We start from the raw sequence: 18,188 nt of genomic DNA, 5'->3' as shown, positions 1-18,188 counted from the left end.
TATGGGGTCTGGGGTCAGGGCGGGGGGGTTCAGCTGGAGCCTGAGAGGAGAGAGGCTGGTGACCCGGGGATAATGAAGACTTGGGTCAGGACGGTGGGGTTCCGGGGGAGCAAAGTGAGCTTGGGAGAAGAGAGGCTGGTGAGTGACCCAGAAGTTATGAAGCCTGAGGTCAGGGCGGTGGGGTTCAGCTGGAGCCTGAGAGGAGAGAGGCTGGGGACCCCGATGTTATGAAGACTGTGTTTATGTTTATGTATTTATAAAGCACATGGCTGCCCGGAGGCTTCCGAGCGCTGAGTAGAAGGTGCTATCCGGGTGAAGAGAAGTTATCCTGGAAGAGCCAAGTTTTTAGTTTCTTCCTCAAAACAAGTTAATCTCTTATCAATCGCATTTCTTTGGGTAAGGAGTTCCACAGACTGGGAACCAGGGCCCAGATGTAGGTAAATCTGATTTACCGACTCTAGAATACCGAATTTTACCGATTCGGTATTCTAGATTCGGTAAAGCAGATGTAGGTAAAAATGTGGTCATTTTTACCGAATCTGTATGATTCGGTAATTACCGAATCGGTATTTACCGATTCGGTAATTGCCATTGATTCCTATGGGCCTGTAGGCCCATAGGAATCAATGTAAATTACCGAATCGGTAAATACCGATTCGGTAAAATTACCGATTTTGCAAGGGTGACAGGGTGTCACTTTGACACCCTGTTGCCCCGTGATTTTGACATGTGTGCCATGTGGCACACATCCATGCCCTAAGGGCATACATGCCCTAAGGGCATGTATGTGTGTCACATGGCACAGGTGTTCATGCACAGATGTGCATGTACACAGGTATTCGTTATTTACCATGCAATAGAATTACATGGTAAATAACGAATCGGTAAGGGCCTGTGGCACTGTTTTTTGTGCCATCTACATATTGATTTACCGATTCGGTAAATTTACAGAATCGGTATTTTACCGAATCAATATACCGATTCTGTACATTTTAAGGCCCCTACATCTCCATTTGTAAATACCGGTCGGTAACGGCCGAAATCGGCCGTTACCGACCGGTATTTGCCGACCTACATCTGGCCCCAAGTGTGAGAAAGATCTTCCTCCCCAACTCGATCTCTTTATTCTTGTCCTCCTCATGAGTAGATCTGAGGAGGATCCCAGAGATCAAGCAGGAACATAAGGAGTTACAAGAGTTCTTAGTAGGACGGGACCCTTATCGTTCATGGCTTTGTGGGCTACACCTGGTGATTTAAATTTGATGCTGGCTTGGATCGGGAGCCAGTGCAGTATTTTCAGTACAGCCTTCGCTGTTTCTTGTCTGGGAACAGCACGGAGTATCCTGGCTGCGGCGTTTTGCACCACCTGTAATCTGTTCACGACATATTTGGGGCAACCCAGATAGAGGGAGTTACCGTAGTCCAGCCGTGATATTACCAAGGCCTGAACCACAGTTCTCCGGGTTTGTTCCTGGATAAGAGGTCAAATCTTCTAAATCATGCAGAGTATTCCATAGCAGGTGGCTGCCAGTTGTTTGGCTCGTGTCTCCATAGATAGACTGTGGTCTAACCACATTCCCAGATCTTTATGGCGTTTTCAGGGATGGGGGGCTGCCTAGTTCTGGAGGACAGATAATGACGTCTCTGGGCACGACTTATTTCCCAGGAACATCAGTTTTGTTTTGTCTCCATTCAATTTTAGGCTGCACCTGTACCTTTATTTTGGACTCTTTGGAGATAATTGCAACTAATAAGTGCCCTTTTTCATGCGTGGCCGATCTCATGCGTTGTCTGAGTTGCATGGCTCCATATCTTGTGCGGATCTGTTAGTGTAGCCAGTACCATGTTCATGTAGGTGTGGGTCAAAGTCCCCTAGAATGGTTGTGGATGCTTTAATGGCAATAGTAGTTGCAGTGAGGACCGCAGACCCCTAGGAAGGGGTTGCCGGAACCAGGAGGTCGGTAGAGGAGCGTGCCATAGAAGGTAGAGTTGGGAGATGGTTTAATACGGAATTGTGTTATATCACAGTTAGTTATGGTCAGGGGTAGGGTCATACAGCTGTTTTCATCTTTATAAATGATGGAAACCCCCCCTCCCATCCTTCCCTCCCTATCTTGTCTTCTAATCGCATATCCTGACGGAGGGCTGGGGCTAGGTCAGGTGTGGGACAGGCTTTCAACCAGTATGTCTGGCCTCTCATCCTCGACCAGAAGCCTAGTTTCTATCTTGTGTCCAGGAAGAGATTTACTGTTTAGGGTGAGGCCAGGGCAGTGGGGTTCAGGGGGAGCCAAGTGAGCCTGAGAGCACAGAGACAGTGACCCTGATGTTATGAAGACTAGTCTTGAGTCCACCTCAGGCCTCTTTCATCCACCACCCTACGTTTCCTTTCTCTTTATCTCATGAATACCAAGGCTGAGTGCTAAAAGAGTCCTAAATACACTCCAAACCTCTTTCTTACAGCCTGCTGTAATGCAGTGTTTGCATCTTGTAAATAGCTGAATTTTGCCAGCTGTCATATCGTTTTTGCATCTTGTAGGTTGTTGATTTTTTGCCAGCTTTGAAGCAGTGTTTCCATTTTGTAGGTTGCTGTTTATTGCCAGTGGTAATGCAGTGTGTGCATCTTGTAGGTAGCCAGTTTTTGCCAGCTGTGACACATTCATCACATCTTGTAGGAAGCTGATTGTTGCCAGCTGTGATGCAGTGTTTCCATCGTGTATCTAGCTGATGTTGCCAGCTGTGTAACACAGTATTTTCATCTTGTAGGTAGCTCATTTCTTGCCAGTGTAATGCAGAGTTTGCATCTTGTAAGTAGCTGATTCCTTGCCAGTTGAAGTGCAGTGTTTGCATCTTGTATGTAGCTGATTTCTTGCCAGTTGTAACGCAGTGTGTTTGAGTCTTGTAAGTAGCTGATTTCTTGCGAGTTGTAATGCAGTGTTTGCATCTTGTAGGTAGCTGATTTCTTGCTAGTTGTAATGCAGTCTTTGCATCTTGTAGGTAGCTGATTTTAGTCAACTGTAAAGCAGTGTTTGCATCTTGTTGGTAGCTGATTTTCCCAGCTGTGACGCAGTCTTTGCATCTTGTAGGTAGCCAGTTTTTGCCAGCTGTGACACATTGATCACATCTTGTAGGAAGCTGATTGTTGCCAGCTGTGATGCAGTGTTTCCATCGTGTATCTAGCTGATGTTGCCAGCTGTGTAACACAGTATTTTCATCTTGTAGGTAGCTAATTTCTTGCCAGTGTAATGCAGAGTTTGAATCTTGTAGGTAGCTCATTTCCTGCCAGTTGTAATGCAGTGTTTGCATCTTGTAGGTAACTGATTTTTGACAGTTGTAATGCAGTGTTTGCATCTTGTAGGTAGCTCATTTCTTGCCAGTTGTAATGCAGTATTTTCATCTTGTATGTAGCTGATTTCTTGCCAGTTGTAACGCAGTGTTTGAGTCTTGTAGGTAGCTGATGTTGCCAGCTGTGTAACACAATATTTTCATCTTGTAGGGTGGTGATTTCTTGCCAGTTGTAATGCAGTGTCTGAATCTTGTTGGTAGCTTATTTCTTGCCAGTTGTAATGCAGACTTTTCATCTTGTAAGTAGCTGATTTCTTGCCAGTTGTAATGCAGTGTTTGCATCTTGTATGTAGCTGATTTCTTGCCAGTTGTAACGCAGTGTTTGAGTCTTGTAAGTAGCTGATTTCTTGCCAGTTGTAATGCAGTGTTTGCATCTTGTAGGTAGCTGATTTCTTGCTAGTTGTAATGCAGTCTTTGCATCTTGTAGGTAGCTGATTTTAGTCAACTGTAAAGCAGTGTTTGCATCTTGTTGGTAGCTGATTTTCCCAGCTGTAACGCAGTCTTTGCATCTTGTAGGTAGCCAGTTTTTGCCAGCTGTGACACATTCATCACATCTTGTAGGAAGCTGATTGTTGCCAGCTGTGATGCAGTGTTTGCATCTTGTATGTAGCTGATGTTGCCAGCTGTGTAACACAGTATTTTCATCTTGTAGGTAGCTGATTTCTTGCCAGTTGTAATGCAGAGTTTGAATCTTGTAGGTAGCTGATTTCTTGCCAGTTGTAATGCAGAGTTTGAATCTTGTAGGTAGCTGATTTCTTGCCAGTTGTAATGCAGTGTTTGAGTCTTGTAGGTAGCTGATTTCTTGCCAGTTGTAATGCAGTGTTTGAGTCTTGTAGGTAGCTCATTTCTTGCCAGTTGTAATGCAGTGTTTGAGTCTTGTAGGTAGCTCATTTCTTGCCAGTTGTAAGGCAGTGTTTGCATCTTGTAGGTAGCTGATTTCCTGCCAGTTGTAATGCAGTGTTTGCATCTTGTAGGTAACTGATTTTTGACAGTTGTAATGCAGTGTTTGCATCTTGTAGGTAGCTCATTTCTTGCCAGTTGTAATGCAGTATTTTCATCTTGTATGTAGCTGATTTCTTGCCAGTTGTAACGCAGTGATTGAGTCTTGTAGGTAGCTGATGTAGCCAGCTGTGTAACACAATATTTTCATCTTGTAGGGTGGTGATTTCTTGCCAGTTGTAATGCAGTGTCTGAATCTTGTTGGTAGCTTATTTCTTGCCAGTTGTAATGCAGAGTTTGCATCTTGTAAGTAGCTGATTTCTTGCCAGTTGTAATGCAGTGTTTGCATCTTGTAGGTAGCTGATTTTTTGCCAGTTGTAATGTAGTGTCTGAATCTTGTTGGTAGCTTATTTCTTGCCAGTTGTAATGCAGAGTTTGCATCTTGTAAGTAGCTGATTTCTTGCCAGTTGTAATGCAGTGTTTGCATCTTGTATGTAGCAGATTTCTTGCCAGTTGTAACGCAGTATTTGAGTCTTGTAAGTAGCTGATTTCTTGCCAGTTGTAATGCAGTGTTTGCATCTTGTAGGTAGCTGATTTCTTGCTAGTTGTAATGCAGTCTTTGCATCTTGTAGGTAGCTGATTTTAGTCAACTGTAAAGCAGTGTTTGCATCTTGTTGGTAGCCAGTTTTTGCCAGCTGTGACACATTCATCACATCTTGTAGGAAGCTGATTGTTGCCAGCTGTGATGCAGCGTTTGCATCTTGTATGTAGCTGATGTTGCCAGCTGTGTAACACAGTATTTTCATCTTGTAGGTAGCTGATTTCTTGCCAGTTGTAATGCAGAGTTTGAATCTTGTAGGTAGCTGATTTCTTGCCAGTTGTAATGCAGAGTTTGAATCTTGTAGGTAGCTGATTTCTTGCCAGTTGTAATGCAGTGTTTGAATCTTGTAGGTAGCTGATTTCTTGCCAGTTGTAATGCAGAGTTTGAATCTTGTAGGTAGCTGATTTCTTGCCAGTTGTAATGCAGTGTTTGAGTCTTGTAGGTAGCTCATTTCTTGCCAGTTGTAATGCAGTGTTTGCATCTTGTAGGTAACTGATTTTTGACAGTTGTAATGCAGTGTTTGCGTCTTGTAGGTAGCTCATTTCTTGCCAGTTGTAATGCAGTGTTTGCATCTTGTAGGTAGCTGATATCTTGCCAGTTGTAATGCAGTGTTTGTGTGCCCAACTTCCTCTAGACAGTGACACGCAGCACGCACAGCGGCTATTTTAAGAGGTTGGGAAAACCTCCAACCAGTGCTTTGTCCTTTGTCCTTCTTCAAGTTTATTCATGAATTTCTTTGTTTTCATTGTTTTCATCGTTTTCATCATTTTTCATCATTTTCAAGGGATGATTTGATCAAAATTCTTCAGTGACTGAACTGCTTCAGCTTCAGTGCTCCTAACAGTAATTTATTGTTTTAATTTCTTATTGTCTTTAACATCGTTTTTCTTTCAGGTGGACTTTAAATTATTACCAGCTTAGCTTACACTTTCATAGTTTGTCTCAACTGTTTATCTGCAGAGATTAACATACCCTAGCTGGTATAGAAGGGCTAGCTTGCTAGTTGCTATTAACTGTTACTCTTATTGAACGTTGAACGTTTCTATTACTTCGTGGTTGTTTTTCATCACCTATAGGGGGCGATCAAGCGTTAGCTGCTCCTCCTTCTTTTCTTCCTACCCCTGGTGACCCTTCCATTCCTTGGAAGGAGTGGACGAAGTTGTTCCTAACTTATATATTGCAAACTGGTGCAGATGAATGTGGTCCAGTACGCAAGCAAGTTATTATTTTTCTCCACCACTTAGGCGTTGAAGGTCGTCGTTTGTTTGAGAATCTCCCTGAAATTTCCCTTGGGTCGGGTGATGGACAACCCACTAATGTTTATGAAATGAGCATGCATGACGAAGTAATGAATGGGGTTTTAAAACGTATGGAAAGTCATGGGCTAACTATTAAAAAAAAATGACAATTGAGGAGAACTTGGGTAACCTATTTGGGTCATGAAATATCCGAAGCAGGGATCAAACCAAGAAAAAAGTATTGTTTCAGCTATTGATGGACTACTCTCAATAAGGAGCAGCTGAAATCTTTTCTAGGACTAGCAGAGTACTGTTCTAAATTTGTAAGTAGATTTACAAAGATAGTGGTACAGCTAAGGCTACTAATGAAGAATGGTGTCGCATTTGATTGAGACAAGATCTGTGATAGAGAAAATTAAAAAATGGTATACTCCACGCGCCCACTCTTGGACATTTCAACGTAAATGCTAGAATGTTTATCACTACGGACGCTAGTGCTGTGGGGATTAGCGCGGTTTTAATACAAGTATATGGTGGGGTGGAAAGGATTATTGGATTTGCATCCAGAAGGCTATAAGGCGCAGAAGTGTCATATTCCGTGATCAAGAAAGAGGTTTTGGCATGCTGTTGGGGCATAAAGCACTTTTGGTATTTTGTTTGGGGTCTGCCTTTTAGGGTCCGCACCGACCACAAACCTTTGGTGCCTTTATTTAAATCTTTGGTGCATTTATTTAAAGGTATTCACTATTATTGCACAAGGCTGCACAAGTCCCCTTGTGCACATCTGTGTCACGGCTGGTGTGATGTGGTACATTCAGCTGCGAATCAAGGCTCACACTGCAGTCTCTTGTAGGAAGAGATGGAATGGCATATTGACGGTATTCACTATTATTGCACAAGGCTGCACAAGTGCCCTCGTGCACATATGTGCACGAGGGGAAGGCAATGTAACTCCAAGGATTTCCAGGTGGATTCTATCAGTGATAGAATATAATTTTGAAGTGGAATACATGAGGGGTTTGGAAAATGTAGTGACTGATTATCTATCTAGGATACCGGTGGATGCCATTGAGGAGGATTTGGAAGGTGGAGTGGGTGTGATCAGGTGTAACGAAGAACAGGCATTTGATAAAGAAGAGAGGGGCACTGCCATGTTCAATGATGCGGTACCGCAGGAAGTCATGATTTGTGTGTCGGGAGGGTGGAGGGACAGTCATTGTCAAGATGTTCGTTTCAGAAGTTACTGCCATATTGAAACTGAATTGAGCGTAGGAAAGTTGTGGAGAAGGAACACATTGTTGCCACCAGTTAGTCTCAGAAGTAAGATAATAAACATAGCTGCCTGCAAATATTCATTGTTTTAGCACCGTGGTAGAATTCCACCTTTTCTTTACTCTGTTGGTGCTTATGAACACATCCATCTGTTTATGTCTAAGGTTGTTGCAGCACAAGTATTTTATACTAGAGGGACACTGGTTGAATAAATACTTATTGAAAACGGCCCCACCTTTTACTCTGTGTATCTCTCTGTGACCGAGTGAGCACGGGTGACTGAGCAAAAAGTACTGTACTGTTTCCACGATCCCTGAGGTTGTGTCATATTCGATAGTTGCCAGAAACTGTTTGCTCCTTGGTAAGGTTGTGGGGCTCATGGTGGCATTGTGAGCGAGCTGGTCTAAAGGCTGACACATCCTTTGGAGGGGTTCGGAATCAGTCTGGACACCAATCCCTTAATTTATGTTGTCTTAACGTACTGATCCTATATAGAGTTGTAGGGCCCGATTCACATAACTAACTTAAGACAAAATCCTAAACTTACTACTTTTGGTATACACAGAATGCACTTACTACTTTTGGTATTCACAGAATGGATTTACGACTACTAACTTTACGTCCGCATTAGAGACGGAAATTCCAGCCCGGAGGTGGAGCTTCTGGCTTGGAGGTGGAGCTTGCGGCCCGGAGGCGGAGCTTGTGGCTTGGAGGCGGAGCTTCTGTCTCGGAGGTGGGGATTTAGCCATGGCTGAAATCTCCACCTCTGGCCCGGAAGCTCCGCCTCCGGGCTGGAATTTCCAGCCCGAGTGCGGACATAAAGTTAGTAGTCGTAAATCCATTCTGTGAATACCATGAGTAGTAAGTTTAGGATTAAGGGCCAGATGTAGGACACCAAATACCGGTCCGTAACGGCCAATTTCGGCCATTACTGACCGGTATTTGGTGTTTGACATGTAGGGGGCCTTATATTTAAAGAATCGGTATATTTACCGATTCGGTAAATTTACCGATTCTGTAAAATTCCGAATCGGTAAATTTACCGATTCGGTAAATACAGAAGTAGGTGGCACTTTAAACAGTGCCACAGGCCCTTACCGATTCGTTATTTACCACCAAATACTATTTGGTGGTAAATAATGAATACCTGTGTACATGCACATCTGTGCGCACACAAGCCAGGAACAGGGGTGCAACAAGGTGTCAAAGTGACACCCTGTCCCCCATGGCAATTCGGTAATTTTACCGATTTGGTAATTACCGAATCGGTATTTGCCATTGAATCCTATGGGCTTCAAGGCCCGTAGGAATCAATGACAAATACCGATTCGGTTATTACCGAATCGGTAAATACCGAATCCTACCGATTCGGTATTTTTTACCGAATAATTTCCTACATTAGATTTACCGATTCATAAATACCGAATCGATAAAATTCTGTATTTATGATTCAGTAAATCTACTTTACCTACATCTAGCCCTTAGTCTTAAGTTAGTTCTGTGAATCGGGCCCACAGGCACTACACAACAGTAGGTAGCTGATTTTTGCTAGGTGTGGGGCAGTCCTGGCATCTGGTAGCTTAATGACTTTTGCCAGCTGTAAAGCAGGTTTTGCATCTTGTGTAGGTAGCTTTTTTTAAAAACATAATTGTGGCAATAACTCCCATCCCTTGAATCACAAAAGAGAGTTTGAGACGTTTCTGCAAGGCAAGAGCAGGTTCATCCATCCAGCTCTGCTCGGAGTCCCGAAGGAGCTCGGTACATTTGTCAGACATTTGTCATTAAGGCTGTCGACGGAGGATTCAGGCAACAGTAGTAAGCCGGGATACCACTCATCAAAAAATCCTGGTCGCAATTTTGACATGTCTGGTCGCAAAAGGCTGGTCGCAATTTTGACAGCTTTTGACATGTCTGGTCTTAAACTTCTGGTCTCATTTTTGACAGTTTAAGACCAGGACTGTTTAAGACCAGGGTTTGATCTGGCCTTAAACAGTCTGGTCTTAAACTTCTGGCCTTAAATTTAACAGCTAGGGCAGCAAAAACATGTGGTAATTGTGTATGTGTTTAAAAGTGCATAGAAAAACTGCCTGGTTGCAGGCTGGAATGTCTGGGCACTTTTAAAACTGGGGGTTTGCAGCCTGCTGCTGTTTGAACAGCTGCTGGGGCAGGCCTGAGTTCCCCAGCCCAGGGCCTGGGAAGAAGAATGTGTCATGTAGGTGTCAAAGCTGTAAAGGGTCCTCACAGTCTTAAACTCCTGGTCGCAATTTTGACAGTTTAAGACCAGGACTGTTTAAGACCAGGGTTTGATCTGACCTTAAACAGTCCTGGCCTTAAACTTATGGCCTTAAATTTAACAGCTAGGGCAGCAAAAACATGTGGTAATTGTGTATGTGTTTAAAAGTGCATAGAAAAAAACTGCATGGTTGTAGGCTGGAAATGTCTGTGCATTTTTAAAACTGGGGGTTTGCAGCCAGCTGATGTTTGAACAGCTGCTGGGGCAGTCCTGAGTTCCCCAGCCCAGGGCCTGTGAAGAAGAATGTGTCATGTAGGTGTCAAAGCTGTAAAGGGTCCTCACGTCTTAAACTCCTGGTCTCAATTTTGACAGTTTAGTTCCAATTTGACGTGGCTGGCAGGAAATTTGACATATGAGTCCCAAGGTAGATTCTGTTCCCGGGCTCCCTAATTCCCAGGAGAAGGGGTCACGTAGGGGTGAAGAGTTTTACACCGGCCCCCATTGTCTAACCCCACTCTTCCCAGGATAGGCCTTGAGTTTGAGTAACAGGTGTCAAAGTAAACAATGTTGTACTGTTTATACTGTACAAGGATAGAAAAAAAGGTTCCCATCCAAAGGCCACCATGACATTGTTCTAAACACCCCTCAAGTCATAAAGGGGTGTGGGGGGCTTCTAATTAGCATGCTAGGACAGGTATAAAAAGGCCCCTCATGGAACACTGCCAAACACCCATTCAAAAAACCCCCTTTGAGGAGCGACTGGCGTGGATTGTTCTGCTGTACCTGGAGGACTCCTGCATCTACAACCCAGTCAGAAAACCTTTGTGGATTTCTACACCATCAAGCCCTTCAAAACCTTTGGGGAGTGACTGGCCTGGATTGTTTTGGAGCCAACCCAAGGAACTTAAGGCAAGAATGGACCGGAGCAACTTTTCCCAGATTGACACCGCCTGTCAACATGTAGAGAAGGTAAATAATGGATGGCGCAATGGTGTATTAGGGTGTACATGTAGTTTGGAAAAAAGTTGCACTTTTAAAAAATAGTACTATGTAGTGTGGATTGTAAACTGTTAATCTTTAAGGCGATGTGCTGTGTTTAATGTGAATAAAGGTTTTGTTGAAGGATGGAGTTTAAAAAGACCTGAATTGTAATGTAAAGGTATTTAAAATGAATAAAGGTTTTGTTGAGTTTAAAAAGCTATGTGTGTAGGTATTTAGTGTTAATGGGGTGGTGACGTAGGGTAGAGTTTGCAGGCTATGTATTTAAGGGGCATAATGTTGTAGGCCTTAGGAGGGTACATGCAGAGTGGAACAGGGTATTTTACAGCTCATAGAAACATTTAACCACACTGTAACGGTACCATAGGGGCTTTAAATAATATACAGGGCATATAATTAAAAAATTAATAATGCCTGGTTGCACTCACCAAACCGCTGTAGAGAGTTGGAGGGGTCCATGGAGGGCTCCGGGGTCCTTGCTGCTCCTTGGGGGGTCCTGAGGGCCTTGTATTTAAAAAAATAAATAAACCCTGGGGCCAGTTGTCCAGGGGGGCTCCTGGTGGGGCGCCATAGTCCCTTGGGGTGTCCTGGGGGTCTCTGGGTCCCTAGTGCAGCGTTATTTTTAAAAATATGCCCCCAGAGCCCGCGTGCCTCGGGCGCTGCTCTGGGGGGTGGGGGTCGCGGTGTCTCTGGGCCTCCGCGGCCGTTCCTTGTGTAAATAAAAGGCCCCCAGAGCCCGCTTGCCTCGGGCGCTGCTCTGGGGGTGGGGGTCGCGGTGTCTCTGGGCCTCCGCGGCCGTTCCTGGTGTAAATAAAAGGCCCCCAGAGCCCGCTTGCCTCGGGCGCTGCTCTGGGGGTGGGGGTCGCGGTGTCTCTGGGCCTCCGCGGCCGCTCATGGTGTAAATAAAAGGCCCCCAGAGCCCGCTTGCCTCGGGCGCTGCTCTGGGGGTGGGGGTCGCGGTGTCTCTGGGCCTCCGCGGCCGCTCCTGGTGTAAATAAAAGGCCCCCAGAGCCCGCTTGCCTCGGGCGCTGCTCTGGGGGTGGGGGTCGCGGTGTCTCTGGGCCTCCGCGGCCGCTCCTGGTGTAAATAAAAGGCCCCCAGAGCCCGCTTGCCTCGGGCGCTGCTCTGGGGGTGGGGGTCGCGGTGTCTCTGGGCCTCCGCGGCCGTTCTTTTTAAAAAATAATCCCCCACGAGCCCGCTTGCTGCTGGCGCTGCTCGAGGGTGAGGGGTGTAGGGCTCCGGTGTCCTTGGGGGCTGTGAGGGTATATACCAGCCCCGGGCTCCACGTGGATCCAGCAGCAGGCAGCATGGCGGCGTGAGCTTCTCCGGGGCTGCTGTGTAAGGACCGCCCCCAACAGTGATGAGTTGGTGACATCACTGAAGGGGCGGCCCTAACCCTGCAGCCCCGGTGTGGTTTTTTATTGAGAATTATCTAGCGCTGGGCTTTACCCCGAATGTGTCAGGGCGCTTCACAATAGCGGGACACGCCTGGGGCATAGCGCTTCACATAAGAACTTGCTGCAAAAACATAAGGACTAAGGATTACATGCACTACATAAAAAGATACAAACAGGAAAACACACCACGGAGCTGCAGGGCAGGGTCCGCCCCTCCACTGATATCACCAGTGATGAGTTGGTGATATCACTGGAGGGGGCGGACCCTGCACTGCAGCTCCGAGGTGTTTTTTTTTTTTTTTTTGTGTTTTATTAGCTAGCGCGAACTGTACACGAAGGCTGGCAGAGCGCTTTATATATGACCCATTTGTAAGACATAAGCACTAAGAATTGGATGAGTTATATAAAAAAGATACAAGTAGAAAAAAATGTAGCGCAGACTTTATCCCAAGTTGTCAGAGCGCTTTACACAAGAACCTGTTTGCAAAACATAGGGACTCAGGATTACAGGTGTTACATAAAAGATACAAACAGAAAAAATACTGCTTGTTAGCGCAGACTTTACCCGAAGGTGTCAGAGCGCTTTACATAAGACACAGTTGCAAAACATAAGGGGAGTGACATGTGTGCCGGTTACAAAAGCAAACGTTAAGTTACATGAGTAATAAATAAAGTGACAAGTGTGCAGGTTACAAGAGAAAACAAAGTACAGTTAGAGCTATAATACTGTGATATAAGGCAGACACTCAAGCACAAGAATAAGCGTTATGTAGGCAATTGTGGCAATGGCGCAACTATTTAAAGCACTCAAAATGTGAGAGTTATTAAACAATGTGTTACAAGAGAAAAGTGGCATGTACATGTTACAAAAGAGTAACCGGTATATAGGGTAGTGGTTAAATGTCAGAAGGGCCATGTGTACCTAAAGTGGTTTACCCCATAAGCAAAGGATATGGCGCAGGTTGTTTTTTAACATATGTTTTAGCGCAGCACTTGCAACGCTTTTTTAAAAATGTGTGTTGGTGCACCCCGCTTATCAGGTTTTAAATGTATACAAGAATTGTTTGAAGTTGTGATACTTTTGTTTAAGAAAGGCGTTTACTAAAACCGCTGCTTTTTTTTTTTTTTTTTTTTATGTTTAATACAGGTGCAAGACCTTGCAAATGCAACCGTCACCAATGTGCCCCCTGCGCTGGCCCCAGCTGTAATAAATAGCAACGCTGGGCACTTGTCAGCCCCGCAGCCAGGTATATATATATTTAAAGCTATGTAGTTCTACGTAGTTTTGTACACCAGTCTCTCAGAAGTTCTCTTTTTTCTAATGGGCTCTCATGTGTGTATGCTTTTACAGCTTATGACCCCGACCTACAACAAGCTTTTGACGATTTTATGGAGTACATCGAGGCTCAAGACGCTCTGAACACTGTGCAAAACACTTCAGTTCCTACAGGTAAATAAAAAGACAGCTGTTATTTAAACTGTCTAAGACGCTGGGTAGTTGGTGGGGTAGGCCAGAGTCCTGACCCTGAGGATGTATAGAGGTAATCATCAGAAAAGATGTCTAATGTTGGGTATTATTTTTTTTTTACAGGTGTCCCTACGCTATGCCAGGACGTCGTCAAGGTCCAAGAGGCGGCGCATGGTTCAAAAGAAATCCCCTTGAAGAGGAAAGCTTCAACTTCTAAAGTGGGACCACTGTCAAAGAAAGGAGCTGCAAAAAGACCTCTTTCAGGTGTGTTTTTTACAAAAGGGTGTGAGAAGTACTAGAGGTGTTACAGCTGCTTGTAGCAAAGCCTATATCAAAAAAGGTGGTTGTGTAGGACGTAGTCCGCTGGTGCTTGTATGTGTTGTTTTTTTTATGCTTTCTCTAATATATATATATTTTCTGTTTATATTTTAGAAGCGGCTCAGAAACATGCTGCTGAAGAGAGGTCGGTGGCGCCCTTAACGGACATAACAACATCCGTCCAGAACAACGGAAGCGGCGCGAAAGGCGTGAGTAGGCGTGTACGCCAGGAAAAACTCTCTACCTACTATACACCAAGCAACACGCTGAACAACCAACTACAGCAATCTATTCTGCACAGGGGTGGGGTCAACACTGGAGGCCTGCCTACAAACCAGGCCTCCCTTAAGAAGAAACAGCGGGACTCAGAGAACCTCCCCAAACCTTTAAAACGTGTGAAGGCCTGTAAGGTATTCACAGATCCCCAAACAGAACAGTTAAACATGAAGAAGAAGACACCGGAGGTGCTCCAAGAGGGTCAGGCAAAGCTCTTAAGTCCTGAGAAGAAAAGCCCTAGCACCCCTGAGCCCCAAGCTAGCCCCCTAGATTTATCTATAAAAAAGGATGCTAAGCCCTTGAATGAGACCTATACAACCTTGAGCCCCAAGGAGGTGTTAGTTGCACCTGTGGGTGTAGAAGAGGCGTCGCCACCACAACCCCCTAAAACATCGCGCCTCTCAAGGAAACATCTGAAGCTGAAACCGGGGGTCCCTAAGCTACAGTTAGCAGAGACCCTCAGCAACCCTAAGGCAACGCCGGATCCACCAAGCGTCCTGAAACCCCAGACAGTGCCAAATAGAATAACTGTACATGTAGAGGTGCACGCCCCTGAACAGCCCCCAAAACCGGTTGTAAGTGTTCAGGCACAGCCTAGGGTCTCAACAGGTGATACTGCGCAACCCCTAGAAGGTCCTTCTACCACGATTAGCAACTCTCTTGAGGCGTTGAGGGGGTTGGTAGACACCATAGGTAGAACCCCAGAAGCGGTGTACCAAGGGTCTTTGAGCACAGAGGGTTTACAGAACACAGGTAACCAGGCACCACACCCTACCACCGACATTTCAACTAGGCCCCAGGATTACAACGACACCTCCTCACAATCCTCATACCCTTTGTCCCCGAGTACCCCTCCAGGAGCATACGACCCTACCAGCCCCACGGCCATTCACATGTACACCCCCGTGTCCAGCCCCTCTGCCAACCCCGTGTACAGTCCTGTGTCCAGCCCAGCTGCCAATCCCGTGTACAGTCCTGTGTCCAGTCCCATGGCCAGCACCTCTGCCAACCCTGTGTACAGTCCCGTGTCCAGCCCCGTGGCCAGCACCTCTGCCAATCCTGTGTACAGTACCGTGTCCAAACCCGAGGCCAGCACCTCTGCCAGCCGCGTGTACAGGTCCGTGTCCATCCCATGGGACATGCCCGTGTACAGACCCGTGTCCAACCCCGTCTTTGAGGGTTGCAGTATAGATGGGACTGGGGGGGTGCCTCCATTTATAAGACCTCGCAAGGTGTGCCCCCCTAAGCAGGAACAAGATGGGTCTGTAAACACAGAAGATGTATTGAAGACACACGTAAGAGAGATACAGATGGCGGTTCGAAAATTAAAACGGCAGGCGAACCGTGCACTCATAAGAATGGATATGGGGTATTCCAATCTCATCAACAAGAGGGAGGCCCAACATCTGGTCGTGGCCAGGGTTGGGGTTTGTAAAAAAGACATCATACAGATGTGTCAGGCGGCTGTGGCCGACATACAAGGTACACATTCATGACTATGTAAGCACCAACCCCTAAAGACCCCCACAACCACTGGTGCTCATAAGAGACCCTCAAAATATAGCCGTACGGTCCAGAGGTTAGTGACAAAGTCTGCACGCTTCTTAAAACTGCTCAAGCAACGCCCAGTTGGTACCCCACAAACCTTCAAACAAGACCCCAATGTTTCCATAGAACCCTTCAAACAAGACACCCCTGTTTCCCTAGACCCTTTCAACCACGGTACCACAGCTTCAAGATCAACGCCTGAAGCATATAAGCCAGCACTTCACCACCGACAATACATAGGGGCAGGGTCTAACATCCCCAGGGTCGGCCATTTAAAGGGGGTAGGGGGGATGGCAAAACTCCAAACAACGCAACATTCAGAAGGACCCAGGGGTGGAACTGTAGCGGGGGCCTCCATGAACAAGACATCCAACGACAGCGACCTACCTGTTCAGATAGGCTGGGGCTTGGTATCTAGAAAAGCCTGGGCCCGTAAAAAAAAACAAAAGTGGCTTAATAGTACAAAGCAACGCCGGCTTTTAATAAATAAGCTCAAGAAGGCTAGAATATGCGCTACCCGCAGGTTTACAAGGACCTCTGAGACAGGGACCAACCTGACCTCCCAAAGTGACACATCAGAGAACACCTCCACAAATCACACTCCTACTGATGAGGGCCCAGAGCCCTTGTTTTTAGAGAGTGTTAGGAGTTACACTCGCAATGTAGAGAGGTTTAGGGCCGTAGAACACTATGAGGAGTTTAGATTTGTTAACCTACATCAAATAACATCAACCACTCACGGTGTTCTGGCTATACATCAGGCTGTGCAGGAGCTCATAGTAAGGTTGTTACACGCTGTGGGGCCTAATGACTTTTTCCAACTCCGCTTCCAGGGGCAGGGTTTTGACACACCGTTGTTCACCAGGCGGAAGACCCGAGATGTTTTTGATGCTGTGCAATTTTTAGAAAACCTCTCAAGGCTTTTACAGAGTAAGGCTGAACTAGTCGCCTATGGCACGTTTAGAGTCATAGCCCTCATTGTACGGGGGCGTGAGGGGGGTGTTTCCAGACCCTTAAAGAGCGTACTATACAGTAAAATAATTGGCAAGAAACAGAGGTGGCTGCTCAACTTTAGCAACGCCACTGCCAATACATGTCTGGCGGCCAGCATCGTGGGTCTGTTGATGACTCGCAAGACCCCTGACGCTGTCATCATGTCTAGAGCTGCTGAAGCCCATGAGGTTCTTGAAATACCTCCTGACCGAATGGTCGGCTTTGGTGATATAGGTCTTTTTGAGAACTATTTCGCCGTGACGGTGAAAGTTCTCTATCACAGCGGTTCCTGGAAGTACTTTACAACCGGGGAACCTGTGAGAAACAAGACCGTATATGTCCTCCACATGGAAAATCATTTTTACGGTATCTTGAACCTTAAAGGTTTTCTGGGGGCCAAATATGTGTGCGCCCACTGCGATCATATATACAACAATAAAACATACCACCAGTGTGAAATGTGTTGTAAGATGTGTCAGAGGGACGGCTGCATAGAAGACGCTACCCTAAAGGTGAGGTGCGGCATCTGTAGGTTGTTTTGTCGCTCGCAAAACTGTTTGAGCATACACGAGCAATCTTACAGCTGCGTCCCTAAAAAGGACTGTAGCGAGTGTGGGCGGTATGTGGCAGTGAATCACAAGTGCAAAGGTATGATATGTCCCCGTTGCCATGTATCTTACAAAGCCGGTACCAACCATCAGTGTTATATGGTTAAAGGTCCATCTCAGACCAAGACCGAAGACTATATAGTGTTTGATATAGAGTGCACACAAGAGACGGGGGTACACCAGCCTAACTACATTTACGCGCACCATCTAACTTCCGACGACAGTTGGGAGTTTGAGGGACGAACGTGCGTTGGTGATTTCCTGAGCACTTTCATTCAGGCCAAATTCCAAGGATATACCATGCTAGCCCACAACTCGAAAGCCTATGACTCCTTCTTTATTCTACGAGACATGATTCGTGAAAAGATACAGGTGGAACTCATAACCCAGGGGTCTAAACTGATGCTGATGACGGTATGTCCTTTAAAAATACGCTTCATAGACACCCTGAATTTCCTACCCATGAAATTGAGCAAGCTGCCAAAGGCCTTTGGGTTCCAAGGTTGTAAAGGGTATTTTCCACACTTTTTCAACACCTGGGCTAACCAGAATTATGTGGGACCCATGCCGCCTCCTGACAGCTACGGGGTTGAATACATGATGCCTGATGAGAAAGTGAGCTTTCTAGAGTGGTACTCTGAAAACCGTGAAAAGGAGTTTCACTTTCAAACAGAGTTGAAAGCTTATTGTCAGGCTGATGTAATGATCCTCCGGCAAGCTTGTAACCTTTTCAGAGATGTTGTGGTGTCTATGACTAAAGAAGTCAAGGCCTTGAAACCTAAGACATTGACTAAGAAAGTCAAGGCCTCGACATCCAAAACCCCTGAAATACAGCATGCGGTCGAATACATAGACCCATTTCAAAACGTCACTCTGGCATCCATGTGTATGTCCATCTACAAACACATGTTTTTGAGGCCAGAAACTATCGCTCTAGTACCGCCAGACCTCTATAA

The 18,188-nt window shown here is 45.8% G+C and overlaps 2 protein-coding genes across 2 annotated transcripts in view; both read left to right on the top strand.

The window, feature by feature from the left end:
- NPAS3 (neuronal PAS domain protein 3) overlaps nucleotides 1-18,188 on the top strand; it is a 1,515,755-nt gene that overhangs the window by 998,280 nt on the left and 499,287 nt on the right. The gene's annotated exons all lie outside the window — the stretch shown is intronic.
- LOC144780879 (uncharacterized) lies at nucleotides 9,272-15,581 on the top strand. The gene is made up of 5 exons (XM_078659388.1): nucleotides 9,272-10,594; nucleotides 13,169-13,268; nucleotides 13,373-13,471; nucleotides 13,613-13,753; nucleotides 13,922-15,581. The coding sequence occupies exons 1-5, from the start codon at nucleotides 10,337-10,339 to the stop codon at nucleotides 15,577-15,579; spliced, it is 2,256 nt and encodes a 751-aa protein (XP_078515514.1). The 5' UTR covers nucleotides 9,272-10,336; the 3' UTR covers nucleotides 15,580-15,581.

This window comes from Lissotriton helveticus, chromosome 9 (assembly GCF_964261635.1).
Source record: "Lissotriton helveticus chromosome 9, aLisHel1.1, whole genome shotgun sequence".
NCBI lineage: Eukaryota > Metazoa > Chordata > Amphibia > Caudata > Salamandridae > Lissotriton > Lissotriton helveticus.
Note: the sequence above shows the minus strand (reverse complement) of the source record. Positions and strands in the feature narration are given on the sequence as shown.